This window comes from Salvelinus namaycush, chromosome 6 (genome assembly GCF_016432855.1).
Source record: "Salvelinus namaycush isolate Seneca chromosome 6, SaNama_1.0, whole genome shotgun sequence".
In the NCBI taxonomy this organism is placed as follows: Eukaryota; Metazoa; Chordata; class Actinopteri; order Salmoniformes; family Salmonidae; genus Salvelinus; species Salvelinus namaycush.
The window spans coordinates 35215150-35240129 of record NC_052312.1 but is presented as its reverse complement, the minus strand read 5'-3'; the positions used below and the strand labels follow the sequence as shown (position 1 = coordinate 35240129).

The 24980-nt window shown below is 46.3% G+C and overlaps 1 protein-coding gene across 3 annotated transcripts in view; it reads right to left on the bottom strand.

The window, feature by feature from the left end:
- Positions 1 to 24980, bottom strand: part of LOC120049907 (USP6 N-terminal-like protein) — a 67136-nt gene that overhangs the window by 4943 nt on the left and 37213 nt on the right. For 2 of the 3 annotated variants that reach the window (XM_038996403.1, XM_038996402.1), the window contains 11 exons: positions 20378 to 20460; positions 18687 to 18726; positions 18183 to 18263; positions 12912 to 13019; positions 12458 to 12567; positions 11511 to 11559; positions 11101 to 11221; positions 2629 to 2723; positions 2137 to 2202; positions 822 to 921; positions 426 to 578 (listed from right to left, as the gene is read on the bottom strand). In XM_038996403.1, coding sequence (XP_038852331.1) covers positions 426 to 578; positions 822 to 921; positions 2137 to 2202; positions 2629 to 2723; positions 11101 to 11221; positions 11511 to 11559; positions 12458 to 12567; positions 12912 to 13019; positions 18183 to 18263; positions 18687 to 18726; positions 20378 to 20460 — 1006 coding nt within the window. Of the gene's footprint in view, positions 1 to 425; positions 579 to 821; positions 922 to 2136; positions 2203 to 2628; positions 2724 to 11100; positions 11222 to 11510; positions 11560 to 12457; positions 12568 to 12911; positions 13020 to 18182; positions 18323 to 18686; positions 18727 to 20377; positions 20461 to 24980 lie in introns of those variants that run through there. The other variant, XM_038996404.1, reaches the window with a different exon arrangement.

The following is a 24980-nucleotide window of genomic DNA, read 5'->3' as shown; positions in this document are numbered from 1 at the left end:
TGATGAAACAGGGGAACACCAGTCAGGATAGCCCACCGGTTACTGTCGTAGGAGGGGATGTGGCCCCCACTCCCACCCACACTTTTGTAGGCTGGGCCAAACCATTGGGAGAAGAGGGAGAAGAGGCAGATTAAGCAAGAGACAGAAAGCAAGATGAGACAGACTGCTATCACTAATTACTACTACCACTGGTAATACTACTACACAGCAGCCAGCAGGAGAGCTGTGTGAGTGTGCACTTGAACTGTAACTGTGTGGTTGAGGGTGAATGTAAGTGAAGTAACATATGCAGGGTGATACATCCGTGTGTGTGTGTGTTGATATTTTGAGCTTGTGTGTGGCAGTTGTCTAATCTGCGTGTGTGTGACAAATGTATAGCCTACTGTAATCAGTGTGTATGAGAGGTGTTGGGGGCAGAAGGCTACCTGGTGCAGCCAGCTCCAGTTTGGACCTCCTTAGCTCCACCATGTTGTTCTGCAGCTGCTCAATCACAAAGTCATCCTCAAAGAAGAAGTCCTTGGCCAGAGTCACCTGCAGAAACTCAACCAGATCCTCCATAGACAGCTTCAACAGGTGCTCTGCAAACAAACACACACACACACGCAGTGTGAGAACACTTTCTCCTGTGCAGTTTGACGACAGTCACAGATCTTAGAAGTTAGCGGAGGTGGTTCAGTGAACTTGAAGAGCAACTTTGCCTGAGACCTGAAGCTGGGGCTTTAGTTCAGCGGGCTAAAATAGTCTGGTGGTGCACAGACAACCACGTGGTCACAAGACAACCACGTGGTCACAATAGCACAATCCTACTTTTCTGGTCTTACTCTTGTGCAATTTGAGGACCGTGTAGGACATGGCGGTCAGAACTCTCTCTCCCTCCAGGATATAGATGTCCCAGATCCGCAGGGTCAGGGTGAAGGGGGTCTGAGGGAGAGATAGGGAGAGAGACAGAGAGAGGAAGAAAGATAATGAAGGAGAGAAAATGATAGGGAGAGAGAATGAGACAGCATGAAAGGAGAAGATATTTTCAGAATATAATTGAACACTTTCTTTAGCCCAACACCCGCAGTAGGCATGGTGTGATAATGACTGATGCTTTACAAAGACATATTTAGAAAAGCTGCAGGCCTAAAGGATACAGAGGGAAGGGGATGTGATTCAGTCACTCACCATGTCTAACATTCTGATACAGAGGGAAGGGGATGTGATTCAGTCACTCACCCTGTCTAACATTCTGATACAGAGGGAAGGGGATGTGATTCAGACACTCACCCTGTCTAACATTCTGATACAGAGGGAAGGGGATGTGATTCAGTCACTCACCCTGTCTAACATTCTGATACAGAGGGAAGGGAATGTGATTCAGTCACTCGCCCTGTCTAACATTCTGATACAGAGGGAAGGGGATGTGATTCAGTCACTCGCCATGTCTAACATTCTGATACAGAGGGAAGGGGATGTGATTCAGTCACTCGCCATGTCTAACATTCTGATACAGAGGGAAGGGGATGTGATTCAGTCACTCGCCATGTCTAACATTCTGATACAGAGGGAAGGGAATGTGATTCAGTCACTCACCCTGTCTAACATTCTGATACAGAGGGAAGGGGATGTGATTCAGTCACTCACCCTGTCTAACATTCTGATACAGAGGGAAGGGGATGTGATTCAGACACTCACCCTGTCTAACATTCTGATACAGAGGGAAGGGGATGTGATTCAGTCACTCACCATGTCTAACATTCTGATACAGAAGGAAGGGGATGTGATTCAGTCACTCACCATGTCTAACATTCTGATACAGAGGGAAGGGGATGTGATTCAGTCACTCACCATGTCTAACATTCTGATACAGAGGGAAGGGGATGTGATTCAGTCACTCACCCTGTCTAACATTCTGATACAGAGGGAAGGGGATGTGATTCAGACACTCACCCTGTCTAACATTCTGATACAGAGGGAAGGGGATGTGATTCAGTCACTCACCCTGTCTAACATTCTGATACAGAGGGAAGGGGATGTGATTCAGACACTCACCCTGTCTAACATTCTGATACAGAGGGAAGGGGATGTGATTCAGTCACTCACCCTGTCTAACATTCTGATACAGAGGGAAGGGGATGTGATTCAGTCACTCACCCTGTCCAGGAAACACTGGAAGAACCACTTCATAGTGTACAGGCTGGTGAACACCTCCTGTGTGTCCTGAAACAGAGGTCAACGAGCCATTACCACTCCGTGTGTGTGTGTGTGTGTGTGTGTGTGTGTGTGTGTGTGTGTGTGTGTGTGTGTGTGAGTATTTAAACAGTGGCCTTGGTTTAACAGCAGTGGTGAATCCGCCAATGTGCCCAAGGCCCCATATTAAAAGCAGAATAAAAGCCATTTCTGTGTGTGTCTGGTTGTGTGTGTAGACATGGCATCTCTCTCTCTCATTCCACCACCCTTTAATCTCAACACATCAAAGGCTGCTGCTGTGGCACTCAACTCAGTCCCCCATACCAGCAGGCTTAGGGCTGTCATTTATATACCACTACCCCCTCCCCCAGGCTGTGTGTGTGTGTGTGTGTGTGTGTGTGTGTGTGTGTGTGTGTGTGTGTGTGTGTGTGTGTGCGCGCGCTCTGCGGGCCTCACCAGGTGTGACTTCAGTTTGGGCATCATCTTCTTGAGGATGCGGTCATGGTGCTCCTGGAAGCGCATCAGCTTGGGGAAGCCAGGGATAAAAAACCCTAGAGGGGCGGAGATCACAGAGCATTTGATCAAATGTAGGAAATGACTCTGCTGGTTCTCGCTGTGTGTGGGTCTGAATGGAAGGGACGTGAGATTGGGTGTGTATACAGTGTGTGTGTGTGGGTCTGAATGGAAGGGACGTGAGATTGGGTGTGTATACAGTGTGTGTGTGTGGGTCTGAATGGAAGGGACGTGAGATTGGGTGTGTATACAGTGTGTGTGTGTGGGTCTGAATGGAAGGGACGTGAGATTGGGTGTGTATACAGTGTGTGTGTGTGGGTCTGAATGGAAGGGACGTGAGATTGGGTGTGCATACAGTGTGTGTGTGTGGGTCTGAATGGAAGGGACGTGAGATTGGGTGTGTATACAGTGTGTGTGTGTGGGTCTGAATGGAAGGGACGTGAGATTGGGTGTGTATACAGTGTGTGTGTGTGTGTGGGTCTGAATGGAAGGGACGTGAGATTGGGTGTGTATACAGTGTGTGTGTGTGTGTGTGTGTGTGTCTGAATGGAAGGGACGTGAGATTGGGTGTGTATACAGTGTGTGTGTGTGTGTGTGTCTGAATGGAAGGGACGTGAGATTGGGTGTGTATACAGTGTGTGTGTGTGTGTGTGTCTGAATGGAAGGGACGTGAGATTGGGTGTGTATACAGTGTGTGTGTGTGTGTGTGTGTCTGAATGGAAGGGACGTGAGATTGGGTGTGTATACAGTGTGTGTGTGTGTGTGTGTGTCTGAATGGAAGGGACGTGAGATTGGGTGTGTATACAGTGTGTGTGTGTGTGTGTGTGTCTGAATGGAAGGGACGTGAGATTGGGTGTGTATACAGTGTGTGTGTGTGTGTGTGTCTGAATGGAAGGGACGTGAGATTGGGTGTGTATACAGTGTGTGTGTGTGTGTGTCTGAATGGAAGGGACGTGAGATTGGGTGTGCATACAGTGTGTGTGTGGGTCTGAATGGAAGGGACGTGAGATTGGGTGTGCATACAGTGTGTGTGTGGGTCTGAATGGAAGGGACGTGAGATTGGGTGTGTATACAGTGTGTGTGTGTGTGTGTCTGAATGGAAGGGACGTGAGATTGGGTGTGTATACAGTGTGTGTGTGTGTGTGTCTGAATGGAAGGGACGTGAGATTGGGTGTGTATACAGTGTGTGTGTGTGTGTGTCTGAATGGAAGGGACGTGAGATTGGGTGTGTATACAGTGTGTGTGTGTGTGTGTGTCTGAATGGAAGGGACGTGAGATTGGGTGTGTATACAGTGTGTGTGTGTGTGTGTGTCTGAATGGAAGGGACGTGAGATTGGGTGTGTATACAGTGTGTGTGTGTGTGTGTCTGAATGGAAGGGACGTGAGATTGGGTGTGCATACAGTGTGTGTGTGGGTCTGAATGGAAGGGACGTGAGATTGGGTGTGTATACAGTGTGTGTGTGTGTGTGTCTGAATGGAAGGGACGTGAGATTGGGTGTGTATACAGTGTGTGTGTGTGTGTGTGTGTCTGAATGGAAGGGACGTGAGATTGGGTGTGTATACAGTGTGTGTGTGTGTGTGTCTGAATGGAAGGGACGTGAGATTGGGTGTGTATACAGTGTGTGTGTGTGTGTGTCTGAATGGAAGGGACGTGAGATTGGGTGTGTATACAGTGTGTGTGTGTGTGTGTCTGAATGGAAGGGACGTGAGATTGGGTGTGTATACAGTGTGTGTGTGTGTGTGTCTGAATGGAAGGGACGTGAGATTGGGTGTGTATACAGTGTGTGTGTGTGGGTCTGAATGGAAGGGACGTGAGATTGGGTGTGTATACAGTGTGTGTGTGTGGGTCTGAATGGAAGGGACGTGAGATTGGGTGTGTATACAGTGTGTGTGTGTGGGTCTGAATGGAAGGGACGTGAGATTGGGTGTGTATACAGTGTGTGTGTGTGGGTCTGAATGGAAGGGACGTGAGATTGGGTGTGTATACAGTGTGTGTGTGTGTGTGTCTGAATGGAAGGGACGTGAGATTGGGTGTGCATACAGTGTGTGTGTGTGTGTGTGTGTCTGAATGGAAGGGACGTGAGATTGGGTGTGCATACAGTGTGCGTGTGTGTCTGAATGGAAGGGACGTGAGATTGGGTGTGCATACAGTGTGTGTGTGGGTCTGAATGGAAGGGACGTGAGATTGGGTGTGCATACAGTGTGTGTGTGGGTCTGAATGGAAGGGACGTGAGATTGGGTGTGCATACAGTGTGTGTGTGGGTCTGAATGGAAGGGACGTGAGATTGGGTGTGCATACAGTGTGTGTGTGGGTCTGAATGGAAGGGACGTGAGATTGGGTGTGCATACAGTGTGTGTGTGGGTCTGAATGGAAGGGACGTGAGATTGGGTGTGCATACAGTGTGTGTGTGGGTCTGAATGGAAGGGACGTGAGATTGGGTGTGTATACAGTGTGTGTGTGGGTCTGAATGGAAGGGACGTGAGATTGGGTGTGTATACAGTGTGTGTGTGGGTCTGAATGGAAGGGACGTGAGATTGGGTGTGTATACAGTGTGTGTGTGTGTGGGTCTGAATGGAAGGGACGTGAGATTGGGTGTGTATACAGTGTGTGTGTGTGTGGGTCTGAATGGAAGGGACGTGAGATTGGGTGTGTATACAGTGTGTGTGTGTGTGTGGGTCTGAATGGAAGGGACGTGAGATTGGGTGTGTATACAGTGTGTGTGTGTGTGTGGGTCTGAATGGAAGGGACGTGAGATTGGGTGTGTATACAGTGTGTGTGTGTGTGTGGGTCTGAATGGAAGGGACGTGAGATTGGGTGTGTATACAGTGTGTGTGTGTGTGGGTCTGAATGGAAGGGACGTGAGATTGGGTGTGTATACAGTGTGTGTGTGTGTCTGAATGGAAGGGACGTGAGATTGGGTGTGTATACAGTGTGTGTGTGTGTGTGTGTGTGTGTGTGTCTGAATGGAAGGGACGTGAGATTGGGTGTGTATACAGTGTGTGTGTGTGTGTGTCTGAATGGAAGGGACGTGAGATTGGGTGTGTATACAGTGTGTGTGTGTGTGTGTGTGTCTGAATGGAAGGGACGTGAGATTGGGTGTGTATACAGTGTGTGTGTGTGTGTGTCTGAATGGAAGGGACGTGAGATTGGGTGTGTATACAGTGTGTGTGTGTGTCTGAATGGAAGGGACGTGAGATTGGGTGTGTATACAGTGTGTGTGTGTGTCTGAATGGAAGGGACGTGAGATTGGGTGTGTATACAGTGTGTGTGTGTGTCTGAATGGAAGGGACGTGAGATTGGGTGTGTATACAGTGTGTGTGTGTGTCTGAATGGAAGGGACGTGGGATTGGGTGTGTATACAGTGTGTGTGTGTGTGTGTCTGAATGGAAGGGACGTGAGATTGGGTGTGTATACAGTGTGTGTGTGTGTGTGTCTGAATGGAAGGGACGTGAGATTGGGTGTGTATACAGTGTGTGTGTGTGTGTGTCTGAATGGAAGGGACGTGAGATTGGGTGTGTATACAGTGTGTGTGTGTGTGTGTCTGAATGGAAGGGACGTGAGATTGGGTGTGTATACAGTGTGTGTGTGTGTGTGTCTGAATGGAAGGGACGTGAGATTGGGTGTGTATACAGTGTGTGTGTGTGTGTGTGTCTGAATGGAAGGGACGTGAGATTGGGTGTGTATACAGTGTGTGTGTGTGTGTGTGTCTGAATGGAAGGGACGTGAGATTGCGTGTGTATACAGTGTGTGTGTGTGTGTGTCTGAATGGAAGGGACGTGAGATTGCGTGTGTATACAGTGTGTGTGTGTGTGTGTCTGAATGGAAGGGACGTGAGATTGGGTGTGTATACAGTGTGTGTGTGTGTGTCTGAATGGAAGGGACGTGGGATTGGGTGTGTATACAGTGTGTGTGTGGGTCTGAATGGAAGGGACGTGGGATTGGGTGTGTATACAGTGTGTGTGTGGGTCTGAATGGAAGGGACGTGAGATTGGGTGTGTATACAGTGTGTGTGTGGGTCTGAATGGAAGGGACGTGAGATTGGGTGTGTATACAGTGTGTGTGTGTGTGGGTCTGAATGGAAGGGACGTGAGATTGGGTGTGTATACAGTGTGTGTGTGTGTGGGTCTGAATGGAAGGGACGTGAGATTGGGTGTGTATACAGTGTGTGTGTGTGTGGGTCTGAATGGAAGGGACGTGAGATTGGGTGTGTATACAGTGTGTGTGTGTGTGGGTCTGAATGGAAGGGACGTGAGATTGGGTGTGTATACAGTGTGTGTGTGTGTGGGTCTGAATGGAAGGGACGTGAGATTGGGTGTGTATACAGTGTGTGTGTGTGTGTGTCTGAATGGAAGGGACGTGAGATTGGGTGTGTATACAGTGTGTGTGTGTGTGTGTGTCTGAATGGAAGGGACGTGAGATTGGGTGTGTATACAGTGTGTGTGTGTGTCTGAATGGAAGGGACGTGAGATTGGGTGTGTATACAGTGTGTGTGTGTGTGTCTGAATGGAAGGGACGTGAGATTGGGTGTGTATACAGTGTGTGTGTGTGTGTGTCTGAATGGAAGGGACGTGAGATTGGGTGTGTATACAGTGTGTGTGTGTGTGTGTGTCTGAATGGAAGGGACGTGAGATTGGGTGTGTATACAGTGTGTGTGTGTGTGTGTGTCTGAATGGAAGGGACGTGAGATTGGGTGTGTATACAGTGTGTGTGTGTGTCTGAATGGAAGGGACGTGAGATTGGGTGTGTATACAGTGTGTGTGTGTGTCTGAATGGAAGGGACGTGAGATTGGGTGTGTATACAGTGTGTGTGTGGGTCTGAATGGAAGGGACGTGAGATTGGGTGTGTATACAGTGTGTGTGTGTGTGTGTCTGAATGGAAGGGACGTGAGATTGGGTGTGTATACAGTGTGTGTGTGTGTGTGTCTGAATGGAAGGGACGTGAGATTGGGTGTGTATACAGTGTGTGTGTGTGTGTGTCTGAATGGAAGGGACGTGAGATTGGGTGTGTATACAGTGTGTGTGTGTGTGTGTCAATGGAAGGGACGTGAGATTGGGTGTGTATACAGTGTGTGTGTGTGTGTGTCTGAATGGAAGGGACGTGAGATTGGGTGTGTATACAGTGTGTGTGTGTGTGTGTCTGAATGGAAGGGACGTGAGATTGGGTGTGTATACAGTGTGTGTGTGTGTGTCTGAATGGAAGGGACGTGAGATTGGGTGTGTATACAGTGTGTGTGTGTGTGTGTCTGAATGGAAGGGACGTGAGATTGGGTGTGTATACAGTGTGTGTGTGTGTGTGTCTGAATGGAAGGGACGTGAGATTGGGTGTGTATACAGTGTGTGTGTGTGTGTGTCTGAATGGAAGGGACGTGAGATTGGGTGTGTATACAGTGTGTGTGTGTGTGTGTCAATGGAAGGGACGTGAGATTGGGTGTGTATACAGTGTGTGTGTGTGTGTGTCTGAATGGAAGGGACGTGAGATTGGGTGTGTATACAGTGTGTGTGTGTGTGTGTCTGAATGGAAGGGACGTGAGATTGGGTGTGTATACAGTGTGTGTGTGTGTGTCTGAATGGAAGGGACGTGGGATTGGGTGTGTGTGGGTCTGAATGGAAGGGACGTGGGATTGGGTGTGTATACAGTGTGTGTGTGGGTCTGAATGGAAGGGACGTGAGATTGGGTGTGTATACAGTGTGTGTGTGTGTGGGTCTGAATGGAAGGGACGTGAGATTGGGTGTGTATACAGTGTGTGTGTGTGTGGGTCTGAATGGAAGGGACGTGAGATTGGGTGTGTATACAGTGTGTGTGTGTGTGGGTCTGAATGGAAGGGACGTGAGATTGGGTGTGTATACAGTGTGTGTGTGTGTGGGTCTGAATGGAAGGGACGTGAGATTGGGTGTGTATACAGTGTGTGTGTGTGTGTGTCTGAATGGAAGGGACGTGAGATTGGGTGTGTATACAGTGTGTGTGTGTGTGTGTGTCTGAATGGAAGGGACGTGAGATTGGGTGTGTATACAGTGTGTGTGTGTGTCTGAATGGAAGGGACGTGAGATTGGGTGTGTATACAGTGTGTGTGTGTGTGTGTGTCTGAATGGAAGGGACGTGAGATTGGGTGTGTATACAGTGTGTGTGTGTGTGTGTCTGAATGGAAGGGACGTGAGATTGGGTGTGTATACAGTGTGTGTGTGTGTGTGTGTCTGAATGGAAGGGACGTGAGATTGGGTGTGTATACAGTGTGTGTGTGTGTGTGTGTCTGAATGGAAGGGACGTGAGATTGGGTGTGTATACAGTGTGTGTGTGTGTCTGAATGGAAGGGACGTGAGATTGGGTGTGTATACAGTGTGTGTGTGTGTCTGAATGGAAGGGACGTGAGATTGGGTGTGTATACAGTGTGTGTGTGGGTCTGAATGGAAGGGACGTGAGATTGGGTGTGTATACAGTGTGTGTGTGTGTGTGTCTGAATGGAAGGGACGTGAGATTGGGTGTGTATACAGTGTGTGTGTGTGTGTGTCTGAATGGAAGGGACGTGAGATTGGGTGTGTATACAGTGTGTGTGTGTGTGTGTGTGTCTGAATGGAAGGGACGTGAGATTGGGTGTGTATACAGTGTGTGTGTGTGTGTGTCAATGGAAGGGACGTGAGATTGGGTGTGTATACAGTGTGTGTGTGTGTGTGTCTGAATGGAAGGGACGTGAGATTGGGTGTGTATACAGTGTGTGTGTGTGTGTGTCTGAATGGAAGGGACGTGAGATTGGGTGTGTATACAGTGTGTGTGTGTGTGTCTGAATGGAAGGGACGTGGGATTGGGTGTGTATACAGTGTGTGTGTGGGTCTGAATGGAAGGGACGTGGGATTGGGTGTGTATACAGTGTGTGTGTGGGTCTGAATGGAAGGGACGTGAGATTGGGTGTGTATACAGTGTGTGTGTGGGTCTGAATGGAAGGGACGTGAGATTGGGTGTGTATACAGTGTGTGTGTGGGTCTGAATGGAAGGGACGTGAGATTGGGTGTGTATACAGTGTGTGTGTGGGTCTGAATGGAAGGGACGTGAGATTGGGTGTGTATACAGTGTGTGTGTGGGTCTGAATGGAAGGGACGTGAGATTGGGTGTGTATACAGTGTGTGTGTGGGTCTGAATGGAAGGGACGTGAGATTGGGTGTGTATACAGTGTGTGTGTGGGTCTGAATGGAAGGGACGTGAGATTGGGTGTGTATACAGTGTGTGTGTGGGTCTGAATGGAAGGGACGTGAGATTGGGTGTGTATACAGTGTGTGTGTGGGTCTGAATGGAAGGGACGTGAGATTGGGTGTGTATACAGTGTGTGTGTGGGTCTGAATGGAAGGGACGTGAGATTGGGTGTGTATACAGTGTGTGTGTGGGTCTGAATGGAAGGGACGTGAGATTGGGTGTGTATACAGTGTGTGTGTGGGTCTGAATGGAAGGGACGTGAGATTGGGTGTGTATACAGTGTGTGTGTGTGTCTGAATGGAAGGGACGTGAGATTGGGTGTGTATACAGTGTGTGTGTGGGTCTGAATGGAAGGGACGTGAGATTGGGTGTGTATACAGTGTATGTGTGGGTCTGAATGGAAGGGACGTGAGATTGGGTGTGTATACAGTGTGTGTGTGGGTCTGAATGGAAGGGACGTGAGATTGGGTGTGTATAAAGTGTGTGTGTGTGGGTCTGAATGGAAGGGACGTGAGATTGGGTGTGTATACAGTGTGTGTGTGGGTCTGAATGGAAGGGACGTGAGATTGGGTGTGTATACAGTGTGTGTGTGTGTCTGAATGGAAGGGACGTGAGATTGGGTGTGTATACCGTGTGTGTGTGGGTCTGAATGGAAGGGACGTGAGATTGGGTGTGTATACAGTGTGTGTGTGGGTCTGAATGGAAGGGACGTGAGATTGGGTGTGTATACAGTGTGTGTGTGGGTCTGAATGGAAGGGACGTGAGATTGGGTGTGTATACAGTGTGTGTGTGTGTCTGAATGGAAGGGACGTGAGATTGGGTGAGCTCTATAGATATCTGGTAAGAAGTTGTACGGGAGGATTCTCTAGAAATGTGTTTCCTCACATTTTATGGGGCACAGAAGAGACAGCCTAAGTCCTTGAAAGGTATGTGAGAGTGTGTATACAGTGTGTGAGTGTGTGTTTATATTCTATCCGTAGGCCACGTTCCTGTGTCAGTGGGGTCATGTTGGCCTTAAGGAATGTTTGGAGTAAAAGACCAGAGCTAACTATCCTGTGTTCTAGGGCACGGCTGTTCATGCCTACTTAGTGTCTGGTCTAGTATGCTACCCCTGAATTGACTTGTGTCCTATATGGTAAAATATATGGTATGGCTTAGGCGTGGGTTTTGCGTGGGCTACTGAATGACGGTCTAAGATGGATGTTACACAGTGTGTAGAGTGTGTGTTTACCATGCATGGCGTGTTTCTGTCCAGACAGCAGTTTGACCAAAGCCCAGAAGGCATCCTCTTCATTCATATAGATGAGCAACAGAGCAGTGATCTGACTCATGCCCTGGCAGTACCCCACCTCCTATACACACACACACACACACAGAGTTTTATAATGTATAGACAAACACGCATGCAAAACTGCACACAAACTCACTTCTCTATATCTACACAGGAACAGAAGAGGTCAGTGGATGGAGAGAACAGGGGAGGATGATCAGGAGGAGCTGGATGAGGGGATAAAAGAAGGACGAGGGAGAGGAGAAGGACGAGGCTGTAGAAAACAGTTGATTGGGGAAAGGACACGTAGGGTAAAGAAAAGCGTCGAGGTGTCGGGCGATTCATTCTGGAATGTGTGCAGTGTGACTCACCGTGTTGTACACGGAGTAGGCTGTTAGGACGTGGAACAGAGCCTGCTGCCTGAAAACAACAACAAACAGTCAACCTACTAATGACTAGACGTCATCTGATGGAAGTGCAGGTTAACTAACAGGAACACCTCAGGAGCTTCACAATTGATCACAAAAAAGTGTTGAATTCAGGTTGCTTTTTTATTTAGCCAGGTTAGTCTCCTTGAGATAAATTGTATTTTTCATGAGAGATCTGGTCTTCTCTCATCATTCAAATAGTCTTCTAAATGAGATGAACAAATGCATTAGTGATTTTTACTTCCTATATTTGGCCAGAAATGGCAACCTTTGTGTTTGAGGTAGTTGTATGTATTTATGCTTTCATGGTATAGCTGTGTTTGAGGTAGTTGGTAGTTGTATTGTGTCATGGTCAGTATCGAGGCAATGTGTTTAGTTCCTGTGAGGCTGTGGCTGCCAGGTCCGTGCTGCTCTCGGACTCTGCAGGCCACAGTGTTTGCTTCCCAGGGGCCCCTGCTTCTGGCTCTCTCCATGACGTCATCAAGCAGAAGTAAAAACACAGAAAAGGGACGCGTGTGTCCTCTCACTTCCTTATAGGGAAATGTCAAATGTCAGCCACCATTATGACAGAAAGAGGTATGGCCAGATAGATGTGCATCATGGCCCAGGCTACGACCAGGGGTTTTTCCTAGTCAAGGCACACGGTCAAGAAAAACTCCAGGGCCTAATTAAGGGTACTATTCTGTAGTGACTAAGTGTAGATGTTGTAATTCTCATCACCTGGAGTATGAGAAACTGACTTGACGTCGTAGCGGTGCATGAACATGACGTGGTCCCTGTGTGTGTGTGTGTGTGTGTGTGTGTGTGTGTGTGTGTGTGTGTGTGTGTGTGTGTGTGTGTGTGTGTATGTGTGTGTATGTGTGTGTACACAGTCGGAGGGAGATACTGACTTGATGTCGTAGCGGGTCATGAACATGACGTGGTCCCTGTAGGTTCGGTTCACATCCAGGTCAATCTGACGGACGTCAGGAGACAGACCTCGAGCCCTGAGCTTCAGCTTCTACACACAGGAAACACAACAGCACAGAGTCACTGAGGGAGTGTGTGTGAGAGTTTGTGAGAGTCAAATACAAAGAAATAAAACTACTCATCCATCCCGCAAATGTTTATTGAGTTATAATAAAGCTCAGTTGTGACTAGAAGGGTTTGCCGGCCTGGTTATGAATGTTAATGAGGCCTGGGCTATAATGAAGCTGGCTGAGTGGAGAGAGACAATAGGAGAGTCAACTACAGTGTGAATGTGTATAGTTCCTACATGACTTTGCCCAGGGAGGAAGGATGTTAGTCCTAGAGAGTACTATAACTCTCTGCTGTGAGCTTCTGGCTCGTGTTTCCATAACGTACCTCGTAGAAGTCTTTCTTCTCCTCCTTTATTTTGGGAACGTCGAGGAGCAGACACCACACCTCTCCTCGGAGCTGTAGGGGAATTCCCTTATAGATCCGCCTCACCAGCTGGAGGGAGACATGGATACGGGGAAAAGGACATTCTTAGTGCAACATCAAAGAGACCGTGCTTCACCTTTCAACCACACCCCCTAGCCCTAACGCTCAAGGTTCAAAATGACGGTCATGTATGCACGTGAAGGACATGTATGCGCGTGAAGGACATGTATGCGCGTGAAGGACATGTATGCGCGTGAAGGACAAGTATGCGCGTGAAGGACATGTATGCGCGTGAAGGACATGTATGCGCGTGAAGGACATGTATGCGCGTGAAGGACATGTATGCGCGTGAAGGACATGTATGCGCGTGAAGGACATGTATGCGCGTGAAGGACATGTATGCGCGTGAAGGACATGTATGCGCGTGAAGGACATGTATGCGCGTGAAGGACATGTATGCGCGTGAAGGACATGTATGCGCGTGAAGGACATGTATGCGCGTGAAGGACATGTATGCGCGTGAAGGACATGTATGCGCGTGAAGGACATGTATGCGCGTGAAGGACATGTATGCGCGTGAAGGACATGTATGCGCGTGAAGGACATGTATGCGCGTGAAGGACATGTATGCGCGTGAAGGACATGTATGCGCGTGAAGGACATGTATGCGCGTGAAGGACATGTATGCGCGTGAAGGACATGTATGCGCGTGAAGGACATGTATGCGCGTGAAGGACATGTATGCGCGTGAAGGACATGTATGCGCGTGAAGGACATGTATGCGCGTGAAGGACATGTATGCGCGTGAAGGACATGTATGCGCGTGAAGGACATGTATGCGCGTGAAGGACATGTATGCGCGTGAAGGACAAGTATGTGTGTGAAGGACAAGTATGCGTGTGAAGAACAAGTATGTGTGTGAAGGACAAGTATGTGTGTGAAGGACAAGTATGTGTGTGAAGGACAAGTATGTGTGTGAAGGCCAAGTATGTGTGTGAAGGACAAAGTATATACACAACTATTATTCAAATCAAAATCAAATGTATTTATAAAGCCCTTCTTACATCAGCTGATTCTGGGTGATTGGAAAAGAGACTATAGGTGATGTGTGTCTGGACCTCTGGGTAGATGGAGAGGACATTTAGAAGGGGAGACCTACCCATCTGGCCAAGGAATCTGGTCATGCTCAGTGTGTGTGTGTATGTGTGTGTGTGTGTGCAAACTTTAACATTTTGAAAATTATGTGCAACATCCAGCGCGTGTTTACAGTGAACACTGAGGATGTACCCGCTTTAAGTTAGTTATAACAGTGGCCAAGTAGGCTACTGTGGCTATTTGATCATAATGTAAGCCTAATAGAGTGGCCTACCATAAACTATGGAGAAAATGCCTCCCATAACATTTTAACATGGAAACAGGTGTTCTATCATTCAACCTACAGTAGCAGCTTTTCAAAGATGCCTAGAAATGTACACATTTTGTGCTCTTGAAGGAAGCAATCACTCCCTTATTGCTAACTACAAATGATCTATAACTGGGCTAATAACTCACTAACGAGGAAAGGATATGAACAAAATGTACACACGTGGCTACATGCAGCTTTCATTTTGATCTCAAAACAAGCGCATCGACTCACGACCGCTCATGCTGTAAACACAGTCCAGTTCAAAGTAAATGGCACGGATACATATATGGCAACGGTCTATTTGCATATAGGTCTACTGCAGCTCTGATTGTTTATGCCGCACCGGTCTGTGTAGAGTACGGGTTGGGCAGTGTGTGTCAATGCAATAGAATCCTACTCCAATGCGTTCTGCCTACAAAAATCTCTTACATAATTTGTTTTGTTTCGGTATGTTACATTGAAAGTGGTTAATATTGTGTTGATTCGATCACAATTACCACAGTAAAGGGAAACATTGATAGTGTTAACAGGGAAAACTAGAACATTGGCTACCAACCTTTTCTGAGTTCAGATCGATTTTTTAACATGACTTAAAAAACACAAGCCTATGCAACATTAACCAATTAAAAACAGTACTGTAGACATGAGGTAAAAAAAGTACTGTAGCAATATAGGCCCAAAACATTATCAACACATATTGGCTTTGCTTGAATTGCCCTGCCAATGAATTGTTGTTCAGGTAAGTTTTTTGAATTATATTTTGAAATTTGAGGTGGGCTATATGATCACACTGGTAATAGATCTGTTGTTGCATTTCTTGTGAGGCACAGCTGAGCATTTAAATAATTCACTTTCTTTTTATTGTACTGGGCAGATGATGCCTGCATTTGATGGTCAGTCTCAGCGGAGGGAGAGCAGCAGACCGAGGGTCCGCCTCAACAACCCTCTGCTCTCCCTTTCCGACACTGACTCTGACCAAAAAGGGTGGGGAAACTCGAGTCGCACCACATTATTTCTGCCACATGCACACATTCATGTTGTTACTCCTATGAACAGAGAAGGTGAAATATTCCTGGATATTAAAAAAGACCCAAGCCGCTAATAATAACAACAACGCAAACCTATAGATACACTTTCCTACTCATTCATTACTTCTGCAGGTATTGTTGTAGCGCTGAGTGGGAATAGGAAGAACGCACATTTTATGGCTTATAAAAGTGTTGAATACAAAGTGTTGACAGTGCTGAGTAAGAACTGAAACATGAACTCACTCATAAAAACAGCAGCTCTTTGCTGTATTCGTTGAGTCTCCCTCTAGTCATGGTTTTGAAATATCATAGTATCAACTTTGCTGTAGCTTTCTTTTATGCCTGCTACGTTACTGCAAACACGGTAATTTGAGCAATCCGATTGGCCAGTAGTAGGCATATAGTGCACTTGATTTGCTCTCTGGGCTCGCCAGACACATGAAATGGTTCAAAATGGCAACAGTTCACCTACCCGGCGCGCACGGCAGCTGAATTGGGTTCACCTACCGCCAAACAAAGGCTTTATTGTTGTTGTTTTCTTTTACAGAAATGTTTGGCGATCGACTAGGAATACCTTGGAGATCAACCAGTTGGTGAACACTGCTCTAGAAAGTTGAGTGAAGATCAATCTCATGCTTCTCTCAGTGGGCTGATAATTCTGCACGGTCGTCCCGGGGAGCAGTGCACATCTTAGAGGAAACATTGGCTGCAACCGAGGACAGATGATTTTTACTCTGCGGTTCCGTTCTGTAAGCTTGTGTGACCTACCACTTCGCGGCTGAGCCATTGTTGCTCCTAGACGTTTCCACTTCACCTCATACCACCATCATGGAGTCTGTTTCTGACCGTTTGAGCAGACACATGCACATTTGTGGCCTGCTGGAGGTCATTTTGTAGGGCTCTGGCAGTGCTCTTCCTTGCACAAAGGCGGAGGTAGCGGTCCTGCTGCTGGGTTGTTGCCCTCCTACGACCTCCTCCACGTCTCCTGATGTACTGGCCTGTCTCCTGGTAGCGCCTCCATGCTCTGGACACTACGCTGACAGACACAGCAAACCTTCTTGCCACAGCTCGCATTGATGTGCCATCCTGGATGAGCTGCACTACCTGAGCCACTTGTGTGGGTTGTAGACTCCGTCTCATGCTACCACTAGAGTGAAAGCACCGCCAGCATTCAAAAGTGACCAAAACATCAGCCAGGAAGCATAGGAACTGAGAAGTGGTCTGTGGTCACCACCTGCAGAACCACTCCTTTATTGGGGGTGTCTTGCTAATTGCCTATAATTTCTACCTTTTGTCTATTCCATTTGCACAACAGCATGTGAAATTTATTGTCAATCAGTGTTGCTTCCTAAGTGGACAGTTTGATTTCACAGAAGTGTGATTGACTTGGAGTTACATTGTGTTGTTTAAGTGTTCCCTTTATTTTTTTGAGCAGTGTATTATATACACACACACAATCTTCATTACTCAGCAGGCGGAACACAGAGAGAGGTGGGAGAAGAGAGAGAAACATTGATTTGGAAGGAGATGTGTTTAGGCATCGGATGGCCAATGATGGGTGATAATTAAAGGTTAACGAATCAGTTTAGGTTGTATGCTCATAATGCATGTTAGTCTGTGTGTGTGTGTGTGTGTGTGTGAGTGCGTGTGTGTGTGTGTGTAGTATACGTGTTCTGTGTGAGTGTGAAGGTGTGTGTTTGTACTGTGTGTGTGTACAGTGTATGTGTGTGCCAGATAGACCCACTCGGGGCTTGACGTCGACAGCCCAGTAATTAGGGCTCTGATGAGGAAGTCAATGAGTGCACCTGTTCCACTAATCATCCATTGGTGTGTGTGCGCATTTGTGTGTGTGGTTTCCTTTTGGTGAGTTTATTGTGTGTGTGTGTGTGTGTGTGTGTGTGTGTGTGTGTGTGTGTGTGTGTGTGTGTGAGATCTAAATGGCTCTTCAGTGTAGAGGTCTCTCCTGCTCGCTGCACTTCGCAGTCCTCTATTTGTACCATAAATTCACTGTCACATCAACACTGTCACATCAACACCAGGCTCTGCCCTACAGCAGATTTTTAGTAGATCTACAGATTACACCTGCCTTACAGATGCTAGAACCTGCCTTACAGATGCTAGAACCTGCCTTACAGATGCTAGAACCTGCCTTACAGATGCTAGAACCTGCCTTACAGATGCTAGAACCTGCCTTACAGATGCTAGAACCTGCCTTACAGATGCTAGAACCTGCCTTACAGATGCTAGAACCTTTATGACTGCATTAGTACGCTATTGTTTTCAGCAGCACAGGAAACAAAAAGAGCCATCAACCGTAACCCGTTTAACCAGCCGAGAGAAACGAGCATAGCACTGACTGACAGAGGGGGGGAACAACAAGTCCTTGGTTGCTGCTTGTCCCGCAATTCTTGAAACTGGAGAAAGAGAAAGAACAAAGCTAAAACATTCCCCTAGCCAAGGTTAATTTAAAGACAATCTCCAATTCCCGCTGGAACCACCTCAGAGTACAACTGAAGAACGTCAGAACTGAATGCCCGAGGGCCCAACACCTATCATAAAGAAGACCCCAAACTCAGGCACTAAACAAAGACAGCTATTACAGAGACCGGAGCCCTATAAATGCTCTTCAGGGAGACTCACTGATATTTGTTCACCAAAGAGAAGGAGAGATGTGAGTGAGGCACGAGGAGAAGAATGTGGAATGTACTATTTGACAACAGGAATGTGGGAATGAGATATTTTAAGAGACTGCAAGAAGGGGGAGAGATGGTGAGGGAGGAAGAGAGAGAGAGATCGTACCTTCTCACTGTTCTTATACTTGTCCCAGCTCTTCATCATCTTCAGCCATTTTGAGGTCCTTTCTACCTCTAAGTGTTTTTGCTGAGGGGACACAGGAAGTGGCATGTTAACACTTCCTCATGACCAAAACTCTGGAGGAACTGTATATGCAGACAAATATGCAGTGTCATACATTTTGCTTCATAAAATAAATAATACATTTTATGATGTAGGATGATGCAAAGGTTACAGTGACATTGGAATGCAATCTAAACATCAGCTCAGAACATTATGTAACTCATTGTAAGCTACAGTAGAAGAATACAAAATGTTAGGATTCTGAAAATTAAAGAATCGAATCAATTCTCAGCAACCAGAGTTCTATTCATAGCAGTAACAGTAATCGTTATGTGTCTGAAAGACACTGTGTTCTTTCTCATCTGTGAAGGTCATTTTACAGCGGCATAGACATGTGGGATGGGAGAGATGTAGTTAGCCCTGAGGGTCTGAAACATGGTCGCTCACCTTCTCTTCCCCCGAGTCGTAGGACGGAAGTTCATTCTCACTGGAGAGGAGAAAACAAACAAGCTTTAGTATTACATAGAGTTGGTTTATTTTTTAGACACATTCTTGCTTTGAAAATATGCAAGGTATCAATAATTGTTTGACCATGAGCTTAGCTAAGGTTTTGCTGGTCTGGGCCTTTAAGAACATTACACATTTGGTAGATGGGTGGAATGTTAGTAGGCTGTCTCTCTGTCCAACTCAACTCCCTCATACGCAATGAAGACGGACAAGATGGAGCCCCAAGATGATATGTCTCAACGTGAATAGGGACCACTCAAAGATTCTTTCCAGAGGAAGTGGAGTCATTAAAGAAACAAATGCTGTGACTGCCAGAGCTCATTTAACCTTCCCTAACACTCATCAAAGGGAGGGAACATTACACGTCAGCAGCCAAGCAAACAGGAAATAACACATTAAAACATTCCTCCATTCTGGCTACTGTCCTGTCCCAGTTTCAATGCCTCTATGGCTATCCGTCAGTTACACTATGAAACTAACAGTTCAGAGCAGCACAGCACTCTCTGTGCCACTCAGCCCACTGGCTTAGATCATTAAAAAAAGGGATTTCCCCATGGTGGGGGCCTGTTCCAATACTCTCAAAATGCATCCTTCCTTCTTTTAGTAATATTAACTAATCTGTCCATGACTGGGCAAGTGAAAGTAAGGTTTCCTCTCCATTGCTTTAACCAATCCAACATTGGTCAGACCTATGATCAGGTCAGATCTGTGATGACTTCATGGAAGGAAGGGAACAGAGCCTGTGTCCCATCCCCCACTTCCTGTCTCTCTGTCCTGGGACTGCCCTGACCCCTGAACCTGACCTTTAACTCATACAGGAAGCACAGAGACTTTGCAGTCAGTTTGTCAACGTCTGCCTGTAAATGGGGCATTCCCTTCTTTTCTCCCTCATTGTTGTCATCACACCTAGTCAGTATGACCTAGAAAGGGCTCTCCCTCATAGGCTATTTCATGGAGCCGGAGGCCTCATCTCTACTGGCTTAACCATGGGCCCCAGCTCTGTGTCCTAACCAGTCCAAAGTCCTGGCATTAGGCCAGAACCATAACCTTCAGCCAAGCCCCCATCTGCTCTCTTTCCATCCCTCTCTCCCAGACCATAGCCTTCACTCAGGGCCTCAACCTCTCCATCCTTCCCTCTCTCCAGACTGGAACCTTCTCTCCATCTCTCTCCAGACCGTGACTTTCCCTGGGCCCCGGAACATCATCCCTCTCTCCCCTATACTCTCGCCCTGGGCCTGAGCTCCCACACTGATGCCCTGTGATTGTGGCTAACCCGGCAGCTTCCTGCCTGGACCAGCCCACATGTGCCAGCCTATATATAACTGTTATAACTGCCTAAGAACAGTGTTGTTTAAGAGCCATGCAACCCCACTGCTGGCCATGCCAAAGCCACAACACACCAGGCTATAGAGAGTCACTTTCTCCTACTTCAAGACAATGGTACTGTTTTAAACTAGTGTTCTTTGAAGCTTTTACTGAAGTGAAATATCAGAACACAAACAAGGGGGAAGATTGTGGTGTGCGTGTGACTGATTCACATTTCAAAGTTTATTTGCCATGTGTAATGAATGAATCACTCAAGGGTGTGTGTGTGTGTGTGTGTGTGTGTGTGTGTGTGTGTGTGCTCTTACTGTACGAAGCCGAAGCGGTCAATAACTTTGTACAGGTGGAAGCTTGCATCCTCCCAGGGTTCCACAGTGGCACCCTCTTTTCCCTGCAACCAAAGAGCCTCATGGGTAAAGCAATGAATAACAAGTAGTTTGAAATGTATTTGTGCTATAAAAAAAAAACATCCTTGGGAACATCTTGTTTTTAAACTTGCAGCACAAATGAGAATGAATATAAATGAGATACATTACTTAACATTCAAAGTAACTTGATGCCTATATAGACCTGGATGGCTACATACTTTGTAAACATCGACACTATTACAATAGAGATAGAAACATGAACATCAGTGTTATTCTATATCAAACAAAAATATAAACGCAACATGTATAGTGTTGGTCCCATGTTTCATGAGCTGAAATAAATTATCCCATACATTTTCCATACGCACAGAACGCTTATTTCTCTCAAATTGTATGCACAAATGTGTTTACATCCCTGTTAGTGAGCATTTCTCCTTTGCCAAAATAATCCATCCACCTGACAGGTGTGGCATATCAAGAAGTTGACTAAACAGCATTAACATTACACAGGTTCACCTTGTGCTGGGGACAATAAAAGGCCACTAAAAATGTACAGTTTTATCACACAACAAAATGCCACAGATTTCTCAAGTGCAATTGGCATGCTGACTGCAAGAATGTCCACCAGAGCTGTTGCCAGAGAATTGAATATTCATTTTTCTACCGTAAGCCGCCTCTACAGTAATTTGAGAATTTGGCTGGACGTCCATCCGGACTCACAACCGCAGACCATGTTTATGGCATTGTGTGGACGAGTGGTTTGCTGATGTCAATGTTGTGAACAGAGTGCCCCATGGTGGCGGTGGGGTTATGGTATGGACAGGTAGGTATAAGCTACGGACAACCAACCCAATTACCTTTTATCGATGGCAATTTTAATTCACAGAGCTATCCACCGCCATCACTTCATGTTTCAGCATGATAATGCACGGCCCCATGTCGCAAGGATTTGTACATAATTCCTGGAGGCTGAAATTGTACCAGTTCTTCCATGGCATTCATACTCTGACATGTCACCCATTGAGCATGTTTGGGATGCTCTGGATCGACGTGTACAACAGCGTGTTCCAGTTCTCCCCAATATCCAGCAACTTTGCACAGTCATTGAAGAGAAGTGGGACAACATTCCACAGGCCACAATCAACAGCCTGATCAACTCTATGCGAAGGAGATGTTTTGCACTGCATGAGGCAAATGTTGGTCACACCAGATACTGACTGGTTCTGATCCACGCCCCTACTCTTTTTTTAAAAGGGATCTGTGACCAACAGATGCATATCTGTATTCCCAGGCATGTGAAATCCATAGATTAGGGCCTAATTTACTTCAATAGACTGATTTCCTTATATGAACTGTTACTCAGTAAAATCTTTGAAATTGTTACATGTTGTGTTTATATTTTTGTTCAGTATATTTACCCTCAGACAGTCTGGAGCAGGGATGGGCAACTCCAGTCCTCCCCACTCCCCTACAGAGTGAGTGTGTGTGTGTACATGCTATGCTTGGCTGTGCTAGAGTGCCTAGCCCTGCTGCTAACAGGTGTGAAATGAGGAGCTAGGCAGACGCACCCTGAGTCACAGCCTGACTCAAGGCAGAGGAAAGGCTGTTGAATTCAGACAATAGAAAGAAAGTTAACATTGAAAATGAGAAAATGGGAGTGGAGAATGCATGTGAGCAAAGGGGAAAATAATGAGAAAATGGGAGTGGAGAATGCATGAGAGCAAAGGGGAAAATAATGAGAAAATGAAAATAAATTGTGAAGACGGAGGGGAAGATGGCAGGATTGTGTCATGACGTTGGGTTGGGGGTAGGTTTATGACAGTCATAAATACCTCTTTCCCCCTTTTTCTCTCTCCCTACTATAACTGATGTGACATAAGAAAACCCCTTGGTTAACATAGAGATTCTGGGAACATCAGAAGTGGGGGGAAATGAACTATATTCTGGTAATCCGACCAACTGAACATATGCGGTGGTACTTAAGGTATATTATGTCAGTTCGGTTGCCCTCTGACACATTCTCATCAATGATAGAATGACATAAACTCTACTGTGGAAAGTCTAAACGTCAGAGGTATCGGTTTCACATGGAATTGTTGTTTAATTCAAATGTTTGAATATGAAATTATTTGTGAAGAGATGAAATTTAATTTTAGCTTGTAAATGAGAGATTTGTGTTTCATAAGTTTGGGCTTCTGCTCAACTAGGGGCCCGCCCCTGTGAAGAGACATGGGTAATAGACTTTTCAGACACACCCCTCTCCCTCCACTATAAAAGCCATTGACAAAAATATAACTTTCTGTTCCGGGACGCTAGGATGACGATCCGGTGTCAGAATGGTTCAGATAATAACTACAGAATTAAGCCAACATCAGCATGGACTTTGGTTGCAAATGGTATGAACTTTGAACTCGTATTCACTACAGAAGGGATACCTCCTAGCCGTTGAGTTAGCAACAGCTGCTACAAACGTAGGTTAGGAAGGACAGTCAGAGTATCCCGTCTACTACACACAACGTTACTCCAACGTATCCACTGTTCACCAGAGACATTCTTCAAAGGACAGAGGACTCGGGTTGGCGATACGGTCTTCCATCTACCACCAACCTACTGAAGCGCAGCTCAGAGTAAATATTTATTGCATTTTCCTTTTCAAATGGGCGGTAATTTAGAATGCATAAGATACTGTATTTACGATAGCACAGCTTCAGCCCTGTCCCAGTCTCCCGCCCTTCCACCAACCCGCCCCTTTTCTTTGTGTAACAAGCTGTCATATCTATTCCGCCCGCTAGGGACGTTTTTCTGTATGACGTAATTTGTGATCAAGTTATGATTTCATTGTGTATGTGTGATTAGTTAGGCATTTAGTAAATAAATAATTAAACCCAATTTTGTATTGCTGATTCAACTTGTTAGCCAGGATTCTTGCAGATAACAAGGATTTACCACTTTCAGATGAGACTGAATAAAATGACGATTAAGGTGACTGCTATGGATGTAAACTATTACTAAATCTTTAAGAGTTTATTCGAAAGATAACAGCTCTATAAATATTCTTTCGTGGTGTCCCTCTCTAGTTAATTAATATTTACATGATTAGTTCAATCAGGTAATATTAATTACGGAGAAATTATTTTATAGAATAGCATGTCATAGCAATTAATCTGGCATAGTCAAAGACACGACAATTGTATAGAGAAACAAATACAAGGGAAAGAAAGAGAGGAAAGGTGGGAGACTGAAACAGAGGGGCGGCAGGTAGCCTAGTGGTTAGAGAGTTGGGCCAGTAACCGAAAGGTTGCTGGATTGAAACTCCGAGCCGACAAGGTAAAACATCTGTCATTCTGCCCCTGAACAAGGCAGTTAAACCCACTGTTCCCCGGTAGACCGTCATTGTAAATAAGAACTTGTTCTTAACGGACTTGCCTAGTTAAATAAAAGGTTAAATTAAAACATTTTTTAAAAAGAGGGCAAAAGAAGTGATGAAGTGAGGGAAGAGGAAAAAAAGAGCGAGCTAAACAATGTCCAGCATTGGCTGAGGTCTGCAAGGCCTGAAGACCAGCTGGATGTCTAAATACATCCCTCCCGTTCTCCTTCCCTCTGTTTACTGGAAATCCTGTCCTAACTTAACCCAGCTCCCTCACGCAGCAGAAACAGGGTCAAATGACTATAAATACACCAAAAAGACATCTGGGATGAATAGATTGTTCTTACATCCGACATCAGGCCGAACGCGCACAGAGCCTGGAAGAGATGTCAGTGGAGACACAGACTGTGTCTAAAGCCCGTGTCATGTGGTATCTGCGTATAGACACGGGGGCGCACAAGACAGCTGTGTAAAATCAATGTCATAGCAGAATTGGACCATGATTCTGTTCAGTGTTCCACTTTGTCAAGCTTTCCATGTTTCTGGTGTCTATGATTGCCTCTGTCCCAGTTCGAGAGTGTATACAAGGTTTCTTCCAGTATTCTCCTGTAGTCAAAGGAAACCGGAGGGATAGGCCGTACTCCATCATACCCTTGACTGAAACCCCATTGATAAACATTTGAGGTCTGTAGTGAGAGCATCAACTCCATCTTTGTCTTGATAACAGCCGCCCCCCCCCCCCGGACACTGTCATGATGAAACTGAATTGGTTTTGATTGGACTCGTTCCGCCTCGCCAACGAGAGAAAATGGACTCCTCTAGTGACCAGGGTCAAACATCAAAACATAATTAAACTCTGTGTCAGAGTGCCCGCCTCTCTCCTCCACTCCATCCCTCCCTCATTGCTCCTCTCTTAACGAGCGGGCTTGATTATACTGCCCGCTGGACTAAATTAAAAAGGCTAATTTATAAACCAGTCCCAACGGCTGGCTACAGTGATGATGCCACGGGCAATGGAAAGAGGTGCCACAAACACACACACTGGTGTGGATGGATGGATGGACACACACACACTTTTCACCATCAGACTGACAAATGACAAGAAAACAAAGCACACATCTCTGGAGACCTCCTAGAAATATTGTTAGCTCAGCTTCTGTCTGATACTGACAGACA